We start from the raw sequence: 23,261 nt of genomic DNA, 5'->3' as shown, positions 1-23,261 counted from the left end.
AAAACCCTAACAGTCCTTATTTGGTTGAAAGTATTCAAGTAAAACTCTTTAACAGTCACGATAAAAGGAATTTAAAGATAGAAAAATACGAAAGAATCCTTATTTTATTGTGAAAAGGTCTCTCCAGCCGGCGAGGAGATCTATAAATAAGGAACTTGCCCGATATCTTATCCGGTTGTTTTGTTTTCTTTCCCTCTTCGTCCAAGGTTTTGCTTTCCTTCCTTCTTCGTCTAAGATTTTGGTTCTCGTTTTTCAGTTTAGAAACTATGTCTTCTAAGGTAATTCTAAAGAGTTCCGATGGGGAATCCTTTGAGGTCGACAGTGCTGTTGCCTCTAAGTCGCAGACTCTTAAATGCATGATCGATGCCGATTCCACATCCACTGTGTTCTCCTTGCCCAATGTCACTGCTAAGATATTAACGAAGGTGATTGAATACTGTAAGAGGCATGTTGCAGTTGCCAATTCCAATGATCCAAATCTTGACAAAGAACTCAAGAGCTTTGACGAGGAGTTTGTCAAGGTTGATCAGGAGACACTCTTTGGACTCGTACCGGTAAGGATTTTTCCCATAAGCTTTTCGTATAGGGTTTTGCAGATTGTTTGCAGTGGTGTTTCATAAAATTTTTGATTGGTTTTCATGGTTTGTTATGGTGGGTTATTAGGTTGTTGAGGCCCTGTATTACAGGCTTATGAAGTTATCTTTCTCATTACCTGTACGTTTAGGGTGTGTAGATATTTATTGTCGCATTTTGTTTCTTTTTCCTGTTGGGCAATCCTAGTAGTATCTATTCGGCTAAACTAGGGTTTTCGTAGAAAGAAAATGTCTGGTTCTTCATCACTGGTAAAAATTATCGATATAGTCATTCATTCTTTGCTTTTAACATACACTCTAGGATTACCGCGTTTTTCATTCACAGCTAAAAAAAAATATAGATGATGATTATAATCTTCGATTGCAGGCAGCCAAGTATTTGGAAATCGAGAGCCTGTTTGATCTAATGTGCCAGACAATTGCGGATATGATGAAAGGTAAAAGTCCAGAAGAGATTCGGAAAACATTCAACATCAAAAATGATTTTACACCTGAGAAAGAGGAGCAGGTCCGGAATGAGAACAGGTGGGCCTATGAATGAATGAGATTCTTCGGATGCTGGATATGAAATAGGAGATTTTGTTAAAACGGCCATCCGTTTAGTAGCTGTCTCTTTTTTTTCTTCTTTTCTGCTGCTGATCTTCTTCTGGGTTTACTAGTTATCAGCCGCCAGTATCGAACTTTTTTCATTAAGTGTACGTATAACAGTTTGTTCTGAGTTTTGATTCTTATTAACGGTTTAATGTCTGCAGCTGTTCATTATCCGGTTTTAAGTGTGTTGTTAAACCTCTATTTCTGACTTAGACCACTGCCGTCCTAGCCAAAAAGATTACCCTAAGCACTGAAAGGGTTACTTCTCAAAGATGGGCATTGATGGTCAGCATCTACTTTAATTTTATGATATCAAACAGTCTTCCTTTACTCTCAAACCTGTTTCAACTTAGAAAGAAAGAAGAAAAAAGAAGAAGAAGAAAAAGGGGGAAGGGGAAGAGAGAGAGAAAAGAAAATGAAGAAGGAAGAATGCCTCTAACCTTCTCAATGCTTTAAAATTTTTTATAGTTTTTATAGTTCAGTCAACTTAACCCAAAAAACAACGGTGGAGCTAAATTAATTTTCCTTCACACCGGTCAAGTATTTTAAGTTTTCTTTCCCTTATCGGCAGCAAGTAAACACTGCTAATTCTTTAAGTAAAAACTCATCAATAAGAATTAATATCTATGGACTATTATAAATGGCTTGCACAACTTCTCAAGCCTCCAGTTTTCAATACACAAATATATCAAAACTTGGAAAGAATAACAACCATTATATGTAAATAAGAGAACCCATGTAACCTTTTTGAAGTATTTTTTTAATTTTCTCACTTATAAGAAGATTTAGCGTGGTTAATTATGTCTTTTTATATTTATAACTAATAATAATGTTGTTAGGCATATGGAGATATTTTTAGTATAATAAACCTTAAGGAGCCTAAATATAACAGTTTACAAAATTTAGGGTTATGTATATAATTTTTTCTATAATCAATAATAAGATTACAAAATCTGAGATGCAATTCAAGCAAGAGCAACAACCCTAACTTACTTGGTGTAGTATGAATTGTAAAAATTAGGTTATGCATCAATGTCAAGTGAAAACTATCTAGAACATCAAAACCAAGGTTTAACAGAATTACTTTATGTCTCAAAGAGTAATCTAACAATCATGCCTTCGTACACTGCACTCCTTATGCAATATTCGGTCTAGATTCATTGAGTATGAATATGAATTTTCTTGAATTTCCATTCTAGTTAAAAATGGTTTAAAAATTTGTTTTCCTTGAAAAAAAAAAAGAGTTCTAGGAAACTTTTAATATTGCATGAAGTCCTAAGTTTTGACCCTAATTAGACCTTGTTTTAATGTTATTTTGAAAAGATCCTGTAGTAATTTTTATCTCTTTTTTAAATTGTTGAAGATATTTTATTCAATATAGTATGAGTGCAAGAATACTTACTATGGTCAACCAATAGTCTTATGGAATCTTCTTCACCTTTAGAGGGAATAGATTATCTAATGGAGCAAGATGCTGAGGATGGAGCTAAAAGCAAGCGGGATATCACTTTTTTTATTTTATTTTTGGGAAAAGATAGCTTTGTATTAAGAGGACCCAAAAAAAAAAAACAAAGTTGCATGCGATAATAATCATCCCTTCGGCATCATTCTTGTCTAACCCTGATAGATCTTTGGGGACATAAGATCGAAAAAAATAAAGGGTAATTTGAACAAATAAAATCTGATCCAAAGAAAAAATAGAACTTAGCTTTTGGCTCCCCTATGGTATCCTAAAATGACCAAACAAGGACACTCCCTTACTTCGTGGAAACTATTAATTTAAAAATTTCTGTCTTCAAACTCATCTTGGTAAAGTTTTGTAGATTGTCCATTGTTCTCATTACTAGTTTAGGGTTGCTTGATATATATTTCTATTGCATTTTGCTTCTTTTTTTTTCCGTTGGATCGTTCTACATAGTGTTCATTTGACTAGACTAGGGTTTTCGTAGAAACATCGCATTTGGGTCTTCAATTCTTCATCGTTAGTAGATTGTTGATATAATCGTACGTTCTAGGGGTGTCAACGGTTCGGGCCGGGCCTAATGGTTTCTGGTTGAACAACACTCAGCCCAAACACGGCCCATTAAGAAAAAAACGGTTTCGGGCCGGTGCGGTTTGGGTTCGGGTTGAATAACGGTTTGGGCTAACGGTTTAAAATTGGGTTTACTAATGGTTTGGTTCGAGTTTACTAACAGTATGTTTTGAGTACTTTGTTGATGTGTGAAATTTATCAAGAGTATGTAAACACATAAAAACATTAAGTTCTCTCCAAGTCTCTTGTGTTTGGTGTTCAAACCAAAAACTTTTTTCTACAAAGAAGTAAAAATTATAGAACTAATATATACAAATGAAAGCAGGCATCTTGATGAATTTTAGTGGGTTGTCTCTGTTTATTCTCCTCCCTTTTCTTAACACTTGTAAAAATGGATCAAAATAAAGCATTTAAAGATTTTCAAATGATAATACAATTGTTAAATATTCACTAAACCCATCTTTCAAATGGCAAAGGCTTTGACTGGCTTGTTGTTTGCATGTTCCAAAGCAAAACAATTAAAGAAAATAAATGAACACTTTAAGGTTTTATTGTCTTTTATATTTAAATTTAATTTATTTCATTTATTTATAACAGGTTTAACAGGTTGGTTCGGGTTAGTTTCGGGCCAAACGGTTCGGGCTAGCGGGCCACACACGGGCTGGGCCTCCGAACCATTGCGGACTGAAGTTGTTCAGTCCAAACACAGCCCATTAAGCTTCGGTTCGGGCCCGGTCCGGTTCGGTCCGGTTTTAACGGTTCGGATTAGGTTAGGCAGCCAACTATTTGATTATTTTTTATATGACATGCTCATAGTAAATACGTGTATTAATAGCCAAATTAATATGCGTATCCGAACCTATCCGAATGTATGATTGAAAAATTGAAAAATTAACCTTCTCCTGATATTAAACATACACTTTTTTTTTTTTTGGATATGAGGTTCATCCGGGCAAGCTTGCGCGCACCACGATTTACATCCCTCAAGGGAATTTTTTTATATTAATACCGCTGAGTGGGTGCGAACCCAAGACCTCCCCTTGGGAAGTTAGATCTTTAACCGCTTTAACATACCACCTTTGGTAGGATATTAAACATACACTTCTTGTTGTATCCAACTTCGAAACCAACCCGTATTGATTTCATTATCAATTGTCATTTTAGTTGGTGTAATAATTGGCTTACTAATTGGTTTTATGTTTTAATTAAAAAATAAAAAAGCCAAAAGGTTCATGAAAATCCCTAATCCTTATATTCATTTAAGAAAACCCTCACTCCAATTGTTTTCATTTTCCTCTTTATTTTTCTTCTTCATTCACAAGTCACAACCCTCACAACTTACTCATTATCAACTGTCACCATTGTTGGACAATTCAATCCATCTATTAGTTCCTTTTACATAAGATGTCCTAAGTAAAAAACAGTAAGGACTTGCAAAAGTAGTGCAAATGAGGATTTGCTTCTCACTTTTCGATGCTTTAAGGCCTGAATTGCTTTTGGGTTAAAACCGAGAACTAAAACTCACCTCTCTATAGGAAAACTGAAGAGGAACTTAGAAAATTATGCTCTTTAAAATTTAAAAATGGGTCTTGGTTAGAGAAAGCTAAGAAAGAAAATAGAAATTGACCAAGCAACATTAACAATGGAAATATTAAAGACAAATGATTTCTTGTGAATATTGAGGCATTGGGGGGGGGGGGGTTAATCTTCCAAGACACCGTATGTGATTTTCACCCATTAGATTTAATTGTGAAGACATGATGTAAATCAGTAGAATAGATATGAGCTATTTTGGTCATAAAAAGTATAATTTGTCATTGATTAATGTTATTGGATACTTCAAGGGAGACAGATGCAAAATGTCTATTTATTTGGACTTAAAATGACATGGACCAAATCTCAGGGTCCAGATGAAAATTACCCTCTTTTTTTTTTAGGTATTCTTTGAAAGTAAAACCCTGACAGTCCTTATCTAGTTGAAAGTAAAACTCTTAACAGTCACGATAAAAGGAATTTAAAGATAAAAAAATACAAAAGAATCCTTATCGTATTGTGAGTCTCTCCAGCCGGCAAGGAGATCTATGGATAAGGAATTTATTAAGAAAGCTTTCTCATGAAGGTAAAACCCTAACAAACAGTCCTTATTTGGTTGAAAGTAAAACTCTTAACAGTCACGATAAAAGGAATTTAAAGATAGAAAAATACGAAAGAATCCTTATTTTATTGTGAAAAGGTCTCTCCAGCCGGCGAGGAGATCTATAAATAAGGAACTTGTTTTGTTTTCTTTCCCTCTTCATCCAAGGTTTTGCTTTCCTTCCTTCTTCGTCTAAGATTTTGGTTTCTCGTTTTTCAGTTTAGAAACTATGTCTTCTAAGGTAATTCTAAAGAGTTCCGAAGGGGAATCCTTTGAGGTCGACAGTGCTGTTGCCTCTAACTCGCAGACTCTTAAATGCATGATCGATGACGATTCCACGTCCACTGTGTTCCCCTTGCCCAATGTCACTGCTAAGATATTAACGAAAGTGATTGAATACTGTAAGACGCATGTTGCAGCTGCCAATTCCAATGATCCAAATCTTGACGAAGAACTCAAGAGCTTTGACGACGAGTTTGTCAAGGTTGATCTGGAGACACTCTTTGAACTCGTAACGGTAAGGATTTTTCCCATAACATTTTCGTATAGGACTTTGCAGATTGTTTGCAGTGGTGTTTCATAAAGTTTTTGATTAGTTTTCATGGTTTATTATGGTGGTTATTAGGTTCTTGTGAAGTTATCTTTCTCATTACCTGTACGTTTAGGGTGTGTTGATATTTATTGTCGCGTTTTGTTTCTTTTTCCTGTTGGGCCATTCTAGTAGTATATATTCGGCTAAACTAGGGTTTCCGTAGAAAGAAAATGTCTGGTTCTTCATCGCTGGTAAATATTATCGATATAGTCATTCATTCTTTGCTTTTAACATATACTCTAGAATGACCGCGCTTTTCATTCACAGCTAACAAAATATAGTTGATAATTCTAATGTTCGATTGCAGGCAGCCAACTATTTGGATATCAAGAGCTTGCTTGATCTAACATGTCAGACAATTGCTGATATGATTAAAGATAAAAGTCCAGAACAGGTTCGGAGAATATTCAACATCGAAAATGACTTCACACCTGAGGAAGAGATGCAGGTCCGAAATGAGAACAAGTGGGCTTTTGAATGACATTATTCAAAAGATGCTGGATATAAAGTATTTTGTTAAAACGGCCCTCGGTTTAGTAGCGGTCTCTTTTTTTTTTTTTTTTCTTTTCTTTTTCTGTTGCTGATCTTCTTGGTTTACTAGTTATCAGCCGCTATAGTTAGAAAGACTTCGAACTTTTTTTCATTAAGTGTACATATCAAAGTTTAATTAAACTGTTCTGAGTTTTGGTTCTTATTAACAGTTTAATGTCTACAGCTCTTCATTAACCGGTTTTAAGTGTGTTGTTAAACCTCTACTTCTGACTTAGACGACTGCAGGCCTTCCCAAATAGTGTAACCAGAACTTTTAAGTATGTTTTCAATTTTTTTTTAACTTATAAGAAGATTTAGCATGGTTAATTATTTTTTTTAATATTTATAACTAATAATAATGGTTTTAGGCACACGGGGATATTTCTAAGTACAATGAATCTCAGGAGCGTAAATGCAATAGTTTACTAACTTAGGATTAGGTATGTAATTTTTTCTATTATCAATAATAAGAATACAAGATTTGAGATGCAATTCAAGCAAGAGCAACAATCCTAACCCTAGACAAGCCCAACTTACTTGGTGTAGTATGAATTACAAAAATCAGGCTCTGTATAGAAGTCAAGTGAAAAGTATGTAGAACATCAAAACCAGGATTCAACAAAACTAATTTACCTCTGAAAGAGTAATCCTACTATCATGCCTTCGTACACTTCACTGCTTAATCAATCTTTGATTTATTATTGAGATATTATTCATTGTTTGGAAATGAATGTTTGATAAATTCATTTTGCAAGTCTTTCCAATTCACCCACAATATGAAATTCTTGTTTTCGAGCACCCGTACAATGCATGAGAGGAAGTTAAAAAAGGGGATTTTTACTTGCAGCAGCAGCCAATAGTAATGATCGTGCCATGTAATCGAAGTAAAATCGAACGGTTGAGAATCAAATGACAAGTGTTACTTGTAAATATTAATTTTTATTTTTATATATTTTAAGTATTTAAAGTTAACTAATTTACGAAAACATATCCCTCGTCTACGAACTCCCACGGTCTCTTCTCCACTTCCCTCCTTAAAATCCTATCCTTTCAATGGAGAAAGGAGGTTGAGCGAAAGCGATGGAGAACAAGTCAAAGGCATTTTAGAAGGATCTGAAATCTGTTAGCTCCATGGAGCTATTAGTTTTTTTTGCCCAAAAATCAGAACAAAGCAAAAACTACAGCACAACTCAATCGTTTGGATCACCAGGATCATTTTTCGATTTCATTAAGAAGATTCCTTCTGGTTCATTGACAATTTTTTTTCATTTTTGCTGCGGTTAGAAGAGGGGCAATCTCTTCTAGATCGTCATTGGAGTAGTCATCGTTGGGGTAATAAACATCATCGATGCCATACTACATCTCCTTGTGCTCCTCTTTGTCTTCATAGTCATGCCAATCTTGATAATCTCAAGTAGCCAACTGACTCAAAACAACAGTCGCCGACAAACCCATAAATTTGGAACCCCCTTTGTTGCAACGACAAGCTTCCAAGCAACGGAAAGATGATCCCTATGAACATCGAATGATTTTTCTTTGTGGGTACCCTTGGCTTTGTCTCTAGATTTCGAAATTGGGTGGCTATGGCAGCCATTGCATCTGGGTTTACCGCACTTCTAGAGCACGCTTCTGATGCTGGTATCCGAAATTGAGTTCAATCTTTGATTTCAACTGTGAAATCTTGATTCTGGAAAAAGAAAAATGAGATGGACCCAAAATCATCTAAGAGAGTGGCATTGGAAGCGACGGGAACTAGGGCAGAGATCCTTTGGAACAATAAAAATCCGTGAACCCAAATAAGATTGATCATCATAGGGATAATTAATCAGAACTGGAAGGAACTTATGTTGCAGTCACGACAAAGAAACAGTTTAAGAACCTGAAATTCATCAAAATTTATAGAGACATGTAAAATTGGAGAACTTCTTTTCCCTGCTAGTAAGATTAGAAGTATTTCTTCTTCAATAACCCAAAAACATCGTGAACCACAAAAAATATATTCTTCTTGTTGTCTATCTCCCCCGCTTAATCTCCTTTCTTTATCTCCCCCGCTTAATCTCCTTTCTTCAATGAAACCACAGAATTTTCAGGAGTGAAGAGGAGAGGAGACGGATTTGGGAGTTGGGTAGTTGAGGGGTCGGATTTGTAAATTAGTAAACTTTAAACATTAAAATGTAAAAGTAAAATTTGGTAATTACAGGTAAACCCCTGCCATTTGATTCTCAGCTGTTCGATCTTACTTTGATTATGTGGCTCAATCACCACCATTGGCAGCAGCCAGCAACTGCTGCTGCAAATAAAAATCCTAAAAAAGGTTTGCAAGTCAGACAACGGGCAAGATCTTGAGACTTTTAGCGATAAGACTATTTTATCAAGTTTTTTTCCCCTAAACCTAAAGTAATTAAAACACGTTCTTTGGGCTTGTTTTCTTTACGCCCTCCTCTCTAATACGACTGTTCATGCATAGTTAAAATCTCTACCAATTACTCTTTCACTTGAAACTTCTCTTAAAATGAACTCTCCCAAGGATTGCACTTGATCATCTACTTAATGTACATGGACACTTGTTGTAAATATGTTTAAAACTTTATATAAATATTTTATTTATTTTAATTGTGTCTTTTATCCATGGTTTTATTTAGTCCCACATCGGGTGGAGAAGATCTGATTATATGGTTTTTATATAGTAAGAGCCCAGGTATTATTAATTTACTTGATACCCTATAGTGACCCTGCCATGATTATATAGATAGATATATATATATATATATATATATATATATATATATATATATATATATATATATATATATATATATATATATATATATATATATTAATATTAATATAATATATCTATATGACTTGGGACTTGGGACTTGGGACTTGGGACTTGGGACTTGGGACTTGGGCTTGATCCGGAAGGCCCGGTTTGTCATGGGCCCTGTTCGGGGAAGCCCACTCTTGGGTGAATACGTGGAGATGCCATTTGAGTGGCACTCTCCTGTAGGGAGGTCAAGGTTGAAGGCACCTTCTTTGAAGAGAGTTGAGCTGAAAGGTACCCTCACAACCTTACCCTTTCACCCACAGCCTTTGGGGCTCTATATAAACTCCATTTCGTGCTCGTTCTTGACACACAGAATTCCTCCTCCTCTTTCTCTCTCTCTCTCTCCCCTGTTATTCGTTAAGCGATGAACATAACTCTGATTATACCTTGAGTAAACCTTTACGGGGTGCAACCTTAAAGGTTTGGGCTGGCCGATCTTGGGGTGAAGACACTTTTAGAACCCGTATTGCACAATTCGGGGTGTCTAAATACCTTAAAGAAAGTACTTCATGTACGTTTCAGCTCTAAAGAAGTCCCGTGATTACAACAACGGTCCGGGTGTGCGTGCGGATCCCTCGGAGCGTCTACAACAAGTTTAAGGTATTTAGAATTTTCTACTATGGCACTCGACAACACTTAAGTAGTCAACACAATTGTTGGAAAAGAGACCAACATGAAGGACTACGCAAACGTAAGTACACATGAGAAATTCACCGAGAACAGCACTCCTCTTCCATCTCTGCAAGCTTCACAACCACCAACCGGAAAGTCGATTTTGACAAAATCGAAGCGGTTCAAAGGTGAGAACTTTACACGTTGGAAGCAAATGCTATATTTTGCACTTATGGAAGCTGGGATAGCATTTGTCTTGAGTGAACCCCAACTCGATAAGTCAAGTGATCCTACCTTCGATCGAAAAAGGATCGAATGGTTCACCGCTGATTTCAAATGTAAGAATCGCATTCTAAATGCGTTGTCAAATGAGTTATACAATGTGTATAGCTCTTTTGAATTTGCTTATGAAATCGGGAGGCATTAGTCAAGAAGTATACTCTTGAGGATGCCGGTAACTTAAGGTTTGTAGTTGAAACCTTTTCGGAGTTTACGATGGTCGATGGGATTAGCATCTCGACCAAGTAAACAAGTATCAAGTGTTGGTGGGGAATCGGCAAAAGAGAATATCATTCTCGCGATGCCTTTGTGACCAGTGCCTTGATACATAAGCTTCCTTCCTCTTGGAGTGCCTTTAAGGTCTCAATGAAACGAAGAGGAAGGACTGGGCCTTTGATGCATGTTGTGGTTCGGATCGAATAGAAGAAAGGAACCGACTTAAGAATGAATCTAGTAGTTCCAATAAGCCTAAGGCCAACCTGGTAGAGGCCGAACAGAAAAAGAAATTTAATAAGTCTCTAAAACCCAATCAAGATTCTACCTTCAAAAGAAGAAGAGAGCATGCTTCAAGTGTGGCAAACCTGGGCATTTCATTAAGGATTGCGGGGTAAAGAAGAAAGGAGGATCGAGAGAAAGCAAGGGCTAATCCGATTGACTCGAGATCTACACTGCAATGATAACGAAGCTTTTGTAGTTGAAAAGTCAACATCTCGGGTGATAGATACGGGTGCTACCGGGCACATTTGTGGAGATAGGAGCTTCTTCTCCAAGTATTCGATCTTTCGACAAGATCTTCATGGGAAATTCTCAACCAGCCAATGTAATCGGAAAAGGACAAATCACCACAGGTCGACCTCTGGAAAAATTCTGAGGTTGGAGAATGTTCTCTATGTACCGGATATAAGGCGAAATCTGATCTCTGGTCCGCTCTGAATAAAGCCGGGTTCAAAGCTTGTCCTTTGAAGCGGACAAAGCGATTCTCTTGAAAAATGATGTATTTATTGGAAAAGGTTATCTAAATGATGGCCTCTTTGTATTGAGTATTACTTGAATTAATAAATACTTCGATTACGCTTATGTTTTTGATTCTTTTGATTTATGGCATGGTAGACTAGGTCACGGTAGTGCACCTTATATATCTCAATTATGTAAGTTGGGTATTATACATAGTGTTAAACCACCACCGACTAAATGTCAAATTTGTGTTGAGGCTAAGTTTACAAAGAAACCTCATAAGTCGGTGGATAGGAAAACGAATTTGCTAGAACTAGTGCATAGTGATTTATGTGATTTCAAATCACAAGAATCAAGAGGTGGTAATAAGTATGTTATCACCTTTATAGATGACTGTTCTAGATATACTATGATATATCTCTTGAAATCCAAGAATGAAGCTTGCAATGCCTTTTGTCTTATAAAGCGAAGTAGAGAATCAACTTGGAAGAAAGATAAAAAGGCTAAGGACTGACAGAGGGTCAGAATATTTCAGCCTTAGTAAATTCTTTGAAGAGAATGGCATTATTCATGAAACCACTGCCCCATATCAACCAGAATCTAATGGGATAGCAGAAAGGAAAAATCGTTCATTAAAAGAGATGATGAATGCAATGTTAATCGGTTACGGCTTACCACTTGACTTGTGGGGGGATGCAATATTAACTTCATGTTATGTTTTAAACAGAATTCCCCACAGGAAAAGCGGAATGATACCATATGAAAAATGGTATTTAAGAAAATCAAGTGTAAAACACTTGAGAACATGGGGTTGTTTGGTCAAAGTGGCCATTCCAGAACCTAAGAAGCGAAAAGTTGGTCCTAAGACCATTGACTGTGTGTTTTTAGGATATGCAGTACATAGTTCTGCATACCGTTGCATGGTTATAAGAACCATTGAAGAAATTTGTGAGGAAAATTCAATAATTGAGACAAGGGATGCTGAATTCTTTGAAAGAATATTTCCTTTTAAATTTAATAGACTTGATAGTGAGTCCGGAAGTAGTAGTATGAATCATGGAAATGATTTGGCTACAACCAACGATTTATCTCATGAATTGTCACAAGGCAGTGGAAATGAGATAATATTGACTCCAAGTGAAAATGAGAATCCTATACGGAAAAGCAAAAGACAAAGGAAAGCTAAATTTTCATCGATGAGTGGATAGTCTATCTTATAGACAATGACCCTCTCACTTATAGTGAAGCGATTACTTCTCCGGATCTTGTCTTTTGGAAGGAAGCTATAAAGAGTGAACTAGATTCCATCATAGGTAATCACACTAGGGAATTGGTAAATCTTCCTCAAGGTTCAAAGGTATTAGAAACCAAGTGGATATTTTCGAAAGAAATTGAAACACGATGGTTCCTTAGATAAGTTTAAAGCCGGACTTGTAGTCAAAGGTTTTAGGCAAAAGAAAGACATAGATTACTTTGACACCTTTGCACCTGAGCAAGAATAACTACGGTGAGAGTTCTCATGGCTATTGCATCTATCTACAATTTGGTGATACACCAAATGGATGTAAAAACGACATTTCTAAATGGGGAATTGGAGGAAGAGATCTACATAAGACAACCGAAGGTTATGTATCTTTTGGTCAACCTAATAAGGTTTGTAAATTAGTCAAGTCATTGTATGGGTTGAAGCAAGCACCCAAGCAATGGCATGAGAAATTTGATCTTGCTCTCATTTCAAAGGGTTTTAGTGTCAATGATTCGAAAGGTGCTTATATAGTAAGTTTCATCAAGGGAAGGGTGTTTTTATTCTACTTTATGTAGATGACATGTTGATCATGGGAACAAGCCTAGAAATAGTTAATCAAACTAAGAAACGCTAGTGTCTTTATTTGACACCAAAGATTTGGGCACTGTTGATGTAATTCAGGGAATTAGAATCATCGAGAAAAAGAAAGAGAAATTATACTCTCTCAAGCTCATTATGTGGAAAATATGCTTAAGAAGTTTGGTTTTTATGATTACGATTCGTTCAAAACTCCTTTCACTATGGAAAGTAGTTTTCAGAAAAATATTGGAGAACCAAGAAATCGGAAGAGATACTCCCCGATTATTGGATCTGTAAATTATCCCGATGAACCGTACTAGGCCGAGATATTGCTCTAACAGTTGGAAAATTGAGCCAACATACTCATAATCCTAGTAAAGAGCATTGGCTTGGAATTGAACGATTACTTCGGTATCTTAAGGGTACTATGCATTATGGACTTCACTATAGTGGAAATCCCTCTGTCTTGGATGGACAACTGGATGCTAATTGGATCTCGAGATTCAAGAGAAACACTAGCTACAAGTGGATATGTGTTTATGCTAGGTGGAGGAGCAATCTCATGGAAGTCGGTTAAGCAATCATGTGGAACATCTTCTACAATGGAAGCAGAATTTGTAGCTTTGGAAAAGGCTGGAAGTGAAGGCGAATGGCTTAGAAACATGATTGCGAGATATACCTCTATGGCCCAAACCAATGCCACCTATATCGCTGCCTTTGTGACAAAGCAGCTATAGGAAGAGCTAAAAATCGGGTATATAATGGCAAAAGAAGACACATACGTCTTCGACATAATCTTGTAAGGCAATACATTGATGAAGGAACAATTGCAATTGATTACGTGAAATCAGAGGAAAATTTAGCTGATATGTTCACTAAAGCTATGCCTACAAGAGCATTTAATGAAGCACTTATGGGAATGGGATCAAGACCTGTGACATAGGTCATGTGACGGACACCCAACCTATGTGAAGAGGTTAAATCCTGAATTAGGTTCAAAGGGTAAGCAACGAAGTCACTAGATGACCCGCTTGTACTACTATACCCATTCGAATAATTGTAGTAAAGTAGTACCACCATATTGTTGATAGGATGAGTAATCGACTCTTAATCAAGCATAGCTCACGAAATGTGGGGGTGTGTCGAATGTGGTGCACACCTAATGCTGACCTAAACAGATATAGAGGGTGAGGCCGCCTTCAGTTGGAAATATTACACAGGTAAAGTTCCTTAAATATCTGTGAGACCAAGATTCGAGACAAGGCCGATAAAAATGTCTATTTTTCTTTATAAAGGGGTTGTTAAGAAGGTCGACCAATTGGATATGAATGGTGAAGTAGCCAGCTACACTTTGAAGAGGATAGGTTCAAGAAGTCGGACTTCACCGGTGCTCGTAGCGTGCTTTATCAGATCTAGTGTAGATTCAAGTCCGAAAGACATCTACAACGAAGTGTCCTATTGTGTCTAATGTGTTCACTGCTGCTGAGTCTTCACCCTTTGTATTTGAAGTTTTAACCATTGTGGGGGATTGTTGTAAATATGTTTAAAACTTTATATAAATATTTTATTTATTTTAATTGTGTCTTTTATCCATGGTTTTATTTAGTCCCACATCGGGTGGAGAAGATCTGATTATATGGTTTTTATATAGTAAGAGCCCAGGTATTATTAATTTACTTGATACCCTATAGTGACCCTGCCATGATTATATAGATAGATATATATATATATTAATATTAATATAATATATCTATATGACTTGGGACTTGGGACTTGGGACTTGGGACTTGGGACTTGGGACTTGGGACTTGGGACTTGGGACTTGGGACTTGGGACTTGGGCCGTGGGTCGTGGGCTTGATCCGGAAGGCCCAGTTTGTCATGGGCCCATGTCCAGAAAGCCCACTCTTTGGGTGAATACGTGGAGATGCCATTTGAGTGGCACTCTCCTGTAGGGAGGTCAGCTGAAGGTACCTTCTTGAAGAGAGTTGAGCTGAAAGGTACCCTCACCTTACCCTTTCACCCACACCTTTGGGGCTCTATATAAACTCCATTTCGTGCTCATTCTTGACACACAGAGAATTCCTCCTCCTCTTTCTCTCTCTCTCTCTCCCTGTTATTCTGTTAAGCAGTGAACATAACCTGATTATACCTTGAGTAAACCTTTCTGGGGTGCAACCTTAAAGGTTTGGGCTGACTGATCTTGGGGTGAAGACACTTTTAGAACCCGTATTGCACAATTCGGGGTGTCTAAATACCTTAAAGAAAGTACTTCATGTACGTTTCAGCTCTAAAGAAGTACTGTGATTACAACAACAGTCCTGGTGTGCGTGCAGATCCCTCAGACGTCTACAACAACACTTTACCAAAAAAAATGTACATGGACACTATTAATGATTTATCACTTCGCAGTTGGAGAATTCAGAGATCTTTCTTAGTTGTGTACGACTATGAAATAAAGAAATAAAGGTTCTCCACCACTTTCTTTAAACTTCTTGATATGATCTGTATCTTCATGGAATCTTCACTTTCCGTACGTGTAACACATTCATTATTTGAAACCGGTTCCCGCAAGCATTAATGCCTCAACTTTCAATTTCTCTGAAGAATTAAATGCATTCACACTCTAGACAATATTCTAAAACACTGTGCTACATTTACCTCCAGTGCTATCAATATCCCTGTGTATGTCTGTGGGTGCGAACATTAAACCGAGATTTTGATTTGGTTATCCGTTTCTTAAAAGTGTATAAAAATATTTTTCAAAAATGGATGCTCGATCTCTACTGTTTGCTACAGGTGTTGCGCATTAATTATACAATACCTAAGCAATTTCTGTAGTGTAAGCTCCTCAAGAAGCATCACTCCTCTAATTTAAAAAGTCAAATTCATTCGAGGGTAGTCCCAATGTGTCAAATTCTCTGTTATAAATGTGGACATGTAACCTTATTACTATAACAGCATTGAAAATAAACATAAAAGGTTATGTGCAATTCCATCGTTGGTTGAAGAGTATTTACTCTCCAACAGATCTATTTAGGCCTGTAAACGGATTGGATTTGGCTTGGATACACCAGCATCCGAATCCGAATAGAAAAAACCGCTATGTGCAGTTCCGTCATTGGTTGAAGAATATTTACTCTCCAACAAATCTAGTTAGACCAGTAAATAGATAGGATGCGGCTCGTATACATCGTTCCAATAAACTATCCGATTATTGATTGGTGACTGTCATTTTTTTATTATTTTTGTTTTCCGATAATCAATTTCCAATTACCTGTTTCCGAATCCAATTATTAGCCTCTTTTTTAGAGAAAAGTATTTAATACTTTACTCTAACCGGATAATTTCCAATTTCCGATTATCTGGTTACCGATTATAGGTATCTGAATCCGATTATCATCCATTTTCAGATAAAAAAAATGTTGAATTCTTTACTCTATCCGGATATTATCTGATCCGATAAGCAATTATCCAATTCAAATCCGGTTGCTTAACAGACGGATATGGATACCACTAAACGAATACGAATGCAAATTCGGAGGCGATTTCGACTATCCATTTACAGGTCTAGATCTATTGTCTCCTATGAAACTTCTATTTAAAAATTGGTTGAGAGTGAATCATTTGGCCCAGTAAACAAGTCCAGATTACACATGTCAGAAGGTGATATTTTGATCCGATCGATTGATCGATCTTTTTTCGTCTCTACATTGTTTCCCACAATTACACATAGATATATCCATGAATCATCTTTCTTCAGATCTTGCATTTCCAACTACGAGTTAGCTCTTTAAGCATAGACCTAAGTTGCTTCTGCAACACAAAAAGAGCAAGAAAAAAATCTTAATTTGAACCAACGAGATCGTGACTTGCAAACAAACACAATCATTCTCTAAATGGTTTGGGATATTGATATTCCGGATTCAAATGCAGACGCAGAAGTTAAATTTAGAGTTGGAATCAGATTCATTAAGAAGAAAAAGGGTAGGGAGTGTAATGCTTACACAAAAGTGGTTTGAGCGATTCCTTCGAGTTTCAGATTTCTTATATGATCTCTCATGATCTGGTAGAATGGGCTCGCAATCTTTCTTGCTTCTCATTAGGTTTAAGATCCTTCAGAAGGAAACCCGGAACTTCGTTCTAGAGTTTCCCTTTTTCTTGGGTCTCAAACTCATCTCCAGCCATCCAATCTCCTGAGAATGAGAGCTCCTTAGCCATCGAGAATGGGCAAGAAGTTGTGCCTTACGATCATAAATAGATCCTGTTGATACTGAAGGTTTAGAGAAACAACGCTTTCGCCTATTCGATTTGCAGGAACTGCGTGTTGAATCGGAGGGAGTTGAAATCGCGGGAACATGATGGGAGAAAAATGGAAAAGAAAAAGAAAAAAAAAAAACAAACAAAAAAAACCTGGGTAACCATATTTAGAACTGGGTCTTAAAAACGGGTTGTTTTTTTTGTTAAAACCCTGCCTTCTAATCTGAGCCGTTTATTAAGAATACGCCATATGTCAAATTGTGGTGCTGCATTGTTGTATACAACAGAGAGATGTGCACAACAAAGGATTTTCCCCCCTACCTTTTCTCTTCTTTTCTCTAGAATTATCACGTCCTTACAGAATTTCCCCATAGCCACTGTCTCTCTTTCCTCTTTCTTCTTCATCTACGTCTTGTTCTTCACTTACATCAGTTACCTATTAGGATTTTTCTACTTTATTGACTCATTCTTTGTCTTTCATCCTGTCTCCCTGGTCATTTTCTGTTTTTATTTGTTAATTGTTTGGGATCTTCTTGAATGTCCAAGACAAAGAAAATTGATCTTCCATAAATAACTTCCTTTGTCGTTTGATATTTTCATCCTTGTTAGGGCCCATGGGTTTGTTGAAATCTATTGATGATAGAAGGTTAAAAAAAATTCATGGGCAGCGATTTGGTAAAGTGAGATGTTACTAAAAAAGAATGAAAGAAAGTGAAGTGAGACATGAGCTAAAAATTAGGGTAATTGATTAAAAATATTAAGGAATGAGATTTAATCTACCGAGATGAATGGTTGATTTTCATGAATGTTCCAAACAATCTTTACAAACGTTCTACTACTTTTTTCCACAAAAGAATAAAAGAACGCAGAAGAAACCTTTATCATAGAGTCAAAAGAACTCTCCAACCGTGGAGATCTATACTTACGACTAGGGCTTCTTTACTCTAGTTGTTACTATTATAGGGTTGCTCGATTGGCAAGACCAACACCTCTTAGTGAAGAGCTAGCTCGTGCTCTCTGATGGTATATGTAATATCATCATCCTATATTATATATAAAAAGTGTCTTTGTACCAAACTATATTCGATTGGTAAGACCAACACCTCTTAGTGAAAGAGGCATGTTGTTTTTCTTGCTGGAAAAGACCCATCTCTCTATATGTTCACTCTGTCATTCTAGAAGACGTAGTTACTGGATTTTTCATGATATCATGAGTGCTTGGGTTTAGAAAATAAAACCAGTGCCATATAATAGGAAGTCAGACTTTGAATCCCCTTATTGGCAAAGCCTAAATATATATAAAATAGTTGTCCCTCCCCTTACTATAAAGCTTCCAATCACAATTGAAGAAAGAGAATTCTAATCATAAAAATGTCCAAACTAATGGTAACCATTTGGTCATCAACTGGGGGTGTCGTCAAGCCAGGTTGGATCAGACTAGCCTAAATCAAACCCTACCCTAAGGACCTAAATCCCCAAACTCAAACCAAAACCCAAACCATTCCCACCCTCTTGGTTTGAGAACCCCCAAACCCAAACCCTACCCTGCTAGAATTCTTCTAAGCTAAGCTCAAGATGGCTTGATTTACCTTGATTAAGTCAAATTAGCCCTATTTTACCTTAACCTCACCTTGATTTCTAAAAACATAACAAAATTCATGAATTGAATACACTAAGGAGGTTTCAACCCTAGACCACTTAGTTATGATTAAAACTCCTTTTATAATTTTATAAGCAAATGACATAAATCTACGCATAATTTGAGAAATAACTTAAAAAAAAGGAGTAGAATACCAACATAACAAAAGGAAACAATAACACGTAGGCATAAAATACCCAACAGCCAGGAATTGGAATTAGGTCAAAGTGATTGTATTCAACACTCAGTCCCTCCTAGCCAGAGCATTTGCAAAGACATTAGACGTCCTTGAAACATAAACAACATTGGAGGAAATCATAATCATAGAACAAAGTGAACAATATCTTTTGAAAATTTTGGACCACATCCAAGGGAAGGGATTCAATTTGACCCTCTAAGTAAGAAACAATTGACTCGTTGTCAGAGTGAAATCGGTCTTGAGAATAGCCCAGTGATACTCCATCTTCTAAAACCATCCTTATGCAAAGAGCTTCACCCACGGCTGCAGAGCCAAGGTAGGTAGGAGACGACACTGCTGAAATTAGAAAGTCATGGCGTGACAAGATTGCATAACTCAAACCACCTCTTTCCTCAGGAGTCCGGATCAGCTACCCGTTGGGGGAGCATAGACGACTTTACCACCATAAATACAGGGGACCCAGGGGTTGGGTTATTTTTTACCTATGGGTCCCACAAGATTTGTGGTGGTAAAGTCATTGGGGAGTGTTCCCCTGACAGGTTGATGATCTGAATTCCTTTCCCCACTTGGATCCACACTCGCATCCCATCACAGTGTATTACAAGTGGTTCATCAACGCCCGAAGACCCCGGCTGCTGTTTTGTTCCGCCTATTGTTGTTGGTAAACATTCTTTTCCATAATATGTTTTGGTATATATTGGAAAGTAATTAGGAGATGAATATATTTTAATCGCAGGGTTTTTTTTTTCCTTCAAGAAAAAATAGAAACTAAAATCGTAGGAATTGAATAAAATTTAGACTCTTTAAGCCTGTTTGGTTACATGAATCTAGAGATTTCAAATCTCTGAAATCATGAATGCAAGATTTATACCCGTTTGGTTGTAAAAATCTTTAGATTCATGAAATCTAGAGATTCAACTTTTTACATTAAAAATGTGAATTTGTAGATTTATGGGTATGGGGTGAAATCTAGAGATTTCATCTCTACTATAAAAACCGCTAATATTTGTGCATTCACAAAAATAAAAAATGAATCCACAGATTTCATTCAACATATTCGGTTAGCCAAACAATTAACTTGCCAAATGTGGTATGTTAAAGTGGTTAAAGACCCATCTTTCCTTGGGGAGGTCTTGGGTTCGCACCCACTTGGCAGCATTAATTTAAAGCTCCTCCTCTTCCTGAGGAAGTAAATCGTGGTTGAGCAATCTAGCTCAGATGAACAACCTCAATTCTAAAAAAAGGAAAACAATTAATTTTATAAATTGTGACTCCATAGACTTGAATATCTAGATTTCACTCATGTAACCAAATAAGCCCTAAGAAAATAACTAGTCTTTCAATAAAGACTTCTTTTTCCTGGTAAATAGCGAAGAAGGGCTTTGTTTGAGATGGGGAGGTGTTTTAATTCGGAAATAACTCTAATGCCAAAAGGTTTAGAAAATAGAAAAACGCAAAAGAATCCTTACCCTACTGTGAAAAGGTCTGTGCAGCCGGCGAGGAGATTTATAAATAAGGATTTAACTTGCCTTCTTTTCAATCCCAATATCTTGCTTACGTTGTTTTGCTTTCCTTCCTTCCCTATTTGTCTGAGATATTGATTAATAATTCATTGATCATCATGTCTTCGAACGTTAATCTGATGAGTTCCGATGGAAAATCCTTTGAGGTCGAGAGTGCTGTAGCTTGTCAGTCGGAGACCCTTAGACACATGATCGAAGATGATGGGCCCAACGGTGTGTTTCCTTTGCCCAATGTCACCAGTCAGATACTATCGAAGGTGATTGAATACTGTAAGAGGCACGTTGCCGCCGCTGACAATTCTAACGATCCGAATCTTGACGAAGAGCTCAAGAGCTTCGACCGTGACTTTGTTAAAGTCGATCATCCAGAACAACTCTTCGAACTCATCCTGGTAACATTTTGCAGATTGTTTTCCAAGCTGTCCATCGTTCTCATTACCTATTTAGGGTTTTTCTTTTCTTTTTGGATATAATATTTTATTCATTGATTGTTTTTCATATCGTTTGATTGTGTTCCCTTCTATAGGCAGCCAATTATTTGAATATCAAGAGCCTACTTGATCTGACATGCCAGGCAACTGCGGATATGATTAAGGATTATAGCATAGAAAAGGTTCGGAAGATATTCAACATCGAGAATGACTTCACCCCTCAAGAAGAAGAGGAGATTCGGAAGGAGCACCAGTGGGCTTTTCAATGAGACTTTTCAAAGGGCACTGGTTATGAAGTAGTGCTTTCTTAAAACGGCTTTCGGCTTAGTAGATTTTTCTTTTGTTTAATGGTTATGGTTTAGTAGTTATCAGCTAGTAGTTTAGTTTGCAAATGCTTGGAACTTTTTTTTCAGAAAGTGTACATATAACAGTTATTAAGTTGTTAAACTTCAGCTCTTATATTATACCATGGCAGCCGCTTTCAAGTAGAAAACGCTAAGCAAAGGAGAGAATATTTGATGCAGTCTTTCTCTACCTTCAAACCTGTTTTTACTTGAAAATAAAAGGAGGAAAAAAAAAAAAAAAAAAAACCAGAAAAAAAAAGAAAAGGAAAGGAGAGAGGGTGAAGAGCAACCTAACTGAAATTTTTATTAGGCTAAAGTGTAGCTAAACGGTTCTAAATATTCATCGTCAGATTTGTTAAATTACATCTGAATCGTTCAATAAATTTTATATTTTTTTCTCCCATTATTTATGGATCAGTAAAGTTTAACATAATATCACCTATTGTCAATTGGCGGTAACATCTCTTTCTTCTTCTTTTGTTCATTTTATATCTAACTTCATTAAAAACCTTTTCTGACGTCTCTTTCTTCTTCTTCTGTTCATTTTATATCTAACTTCATTAAAAACCTTTTCTGAAACCTTTTCATTTTCTGATAAAGGGATCATAAAGCCCTTGGTAATATATGTTCTGATAAAAGGATCATAAAGCCCTTGGTAGTTACAATTGCCATTATTCTTTTGATTATTTGAGTGTGGGCATAAATTTGAGTTATCATGTCATGAGAGAATTTCTTCTTTTTTTGTTCTGGTTTTGAGAGAATTTCTTCTTCACTTGTTGAGAGTTAAACATGGAGTTTTGAGAGACTTTTTGCTTCAGAGAAAGCTACGTTACTATAACCGCCAACCGGTGAAAATTTATAATGTTAACTTCACTAATTTATAGGAGGAAAAATAGGATTTTTATTATTCAGATTTAGTTAATAGATATTTAGAACCGTTTAGCTAACATATTTTTCTACGATTCAGATTTAGTTAATAGATATTTAGAACGGTTTAGCTAATATATTCACACGGTTTAGCTACCGCCTTCGGCCTTCCCTTTTTATTATTATTATTTTTTCTCTCACTTGTAAGAAGATTTAGCAAGGCCAATTATGTCTTTTTTTTATTGAAAACCAACCGTGTTAGGCATGGCGAGACATCCCTGATGACCTAATATAATAAAGGGTAAATATCACTTACCTCCCCTCTTAGCTGGACAAATAGCACTTACACCCTGTCTTAGCTGGATAATATCACTTACCTCCCCTCTTACCTAGCAAATATATCAAACACCTCCCCTCTGTTAACTTTTTCGGTTAAATTTAACTTTTACCCTTAAATATTTTTCTAAAACCCTAAACTACCCTTGGATTAAAAATATTTTTTTTATTTTAAACCCTAAATTACCTAATCACTCTAGCAATTAAATACTAAATTATCCTCAATTAAAATAATTGTTAAAAATTAAAATACCATAGTTAAAACCCAAATTATCTTTAATTATTAAAAGCCCAATATATTCAAAAATTTATCAAACAATTAATAAAAACCCAAAATAATAGTAAGTGTTTTTAATTTTACTTGATAGTAGTGATTGTTAAAAAAAAGAGAGGGTATGTTGGGTTTTTAATAATTTAAGTTTTAATTATGGTATTTGGTTTTTAATTGAGGAAAATTTAGTAGTTTAATTGTTAGCGTAATTAAGGTAATTTAGGGTTTAAAATAAAATCTCAAAAAAATTAGCCAAGGGTAGTTTAGGATTTTAGAAAATTATTTAACGGTAAAAGTTAAATTTAACGAGAAAGTTAACAGAGGGGAGGTGTTTGATATATTTGCTAGGTAAGAGGGGAAGTAAGTGATATTGTCCAGCTAAGAAGGGGTGTAAGTGCTATTTGTCTAGCTAAGAGGGGAGG

At 36.2% G+C, this 23,261-nt stretch overlaps 3 protein-coding genes across 3 annotated transcripts; all 3 read left to right on the top strand.

Moving 5' to 3' along the window:
* The first annotated feature begins 263 nt into the window (after nt 1-263).
* On the top strand, nt 264-1,134 carry LOC149015351 (SKP1-like protein 1B). Its single transcript, XM_089155944.1, has 2 exons — nt 264-554; nt 961-1,134. Exons 1-2 carry the CDS (start codon nt 267-269, stop codon nt 1,132-1,134), a joined length of 462 nt encoding a protein of 153 aa, XP_089012070.1. The 5' UTR covers nt 264-266.
* A 4,442-nt stretch (nt 1,135-5,576) lies between these two features.
* On the top strand, nt 5,577-6,423 carry LOC149015350 (SKP1-like protein 1B). The gene is made up of 2 exons (XM_089155909.1): nt 5,577-5,867; nt 6,250-6,423. Exons 1-2 carry the CDS (start codon nt 5,580-5,582, stop codon nt 6,421-6,423), a joined length of 462 nt encoding a protein of 153 aa, XP_089012035.1. The 5' UTR covers nt 5,577-5,579.
* A 14,265-nt stretch (nt 6,424-20,688) lies between these two features.
* LOC149015349 (SKP1-like protein 1B) lies at nt 20,689-21,290 on the top strand. The gene is made up of 2 exons (XM_089155975.1): nt 20,689-20,982; nt 21,117-21,290. The coding sequence occupies exons 1-2, from the start codon at nt 20,689-20,691 to the stop codon at nt 21,288-21,290; spliced, it is 468 nt and encodes a 155-aa protein (XP_089012101.1).
* Nucleotides 21,291-23,261: the final 1,971 nt, after the last annotated feature.

This window comes from Hakea prostrata, chromosome 5 (assembly GCF_041222555.1).
Source record: "Hakea prostrata isolate BN-2017 chromosome 5, UWA_Hpros_2, whole genome shotgun sequence".
NCBI classification, from domain to species: domain Eukaryota; kingdom Viridiplantae; phylum Streptophyta; class Magnoliopsida; order Proteales; family Proteaceae; genus Hakea; species Hakea prostrata.
This window is presented reverse-complemented; position numbering and strand designations above follow the sequence as displayed.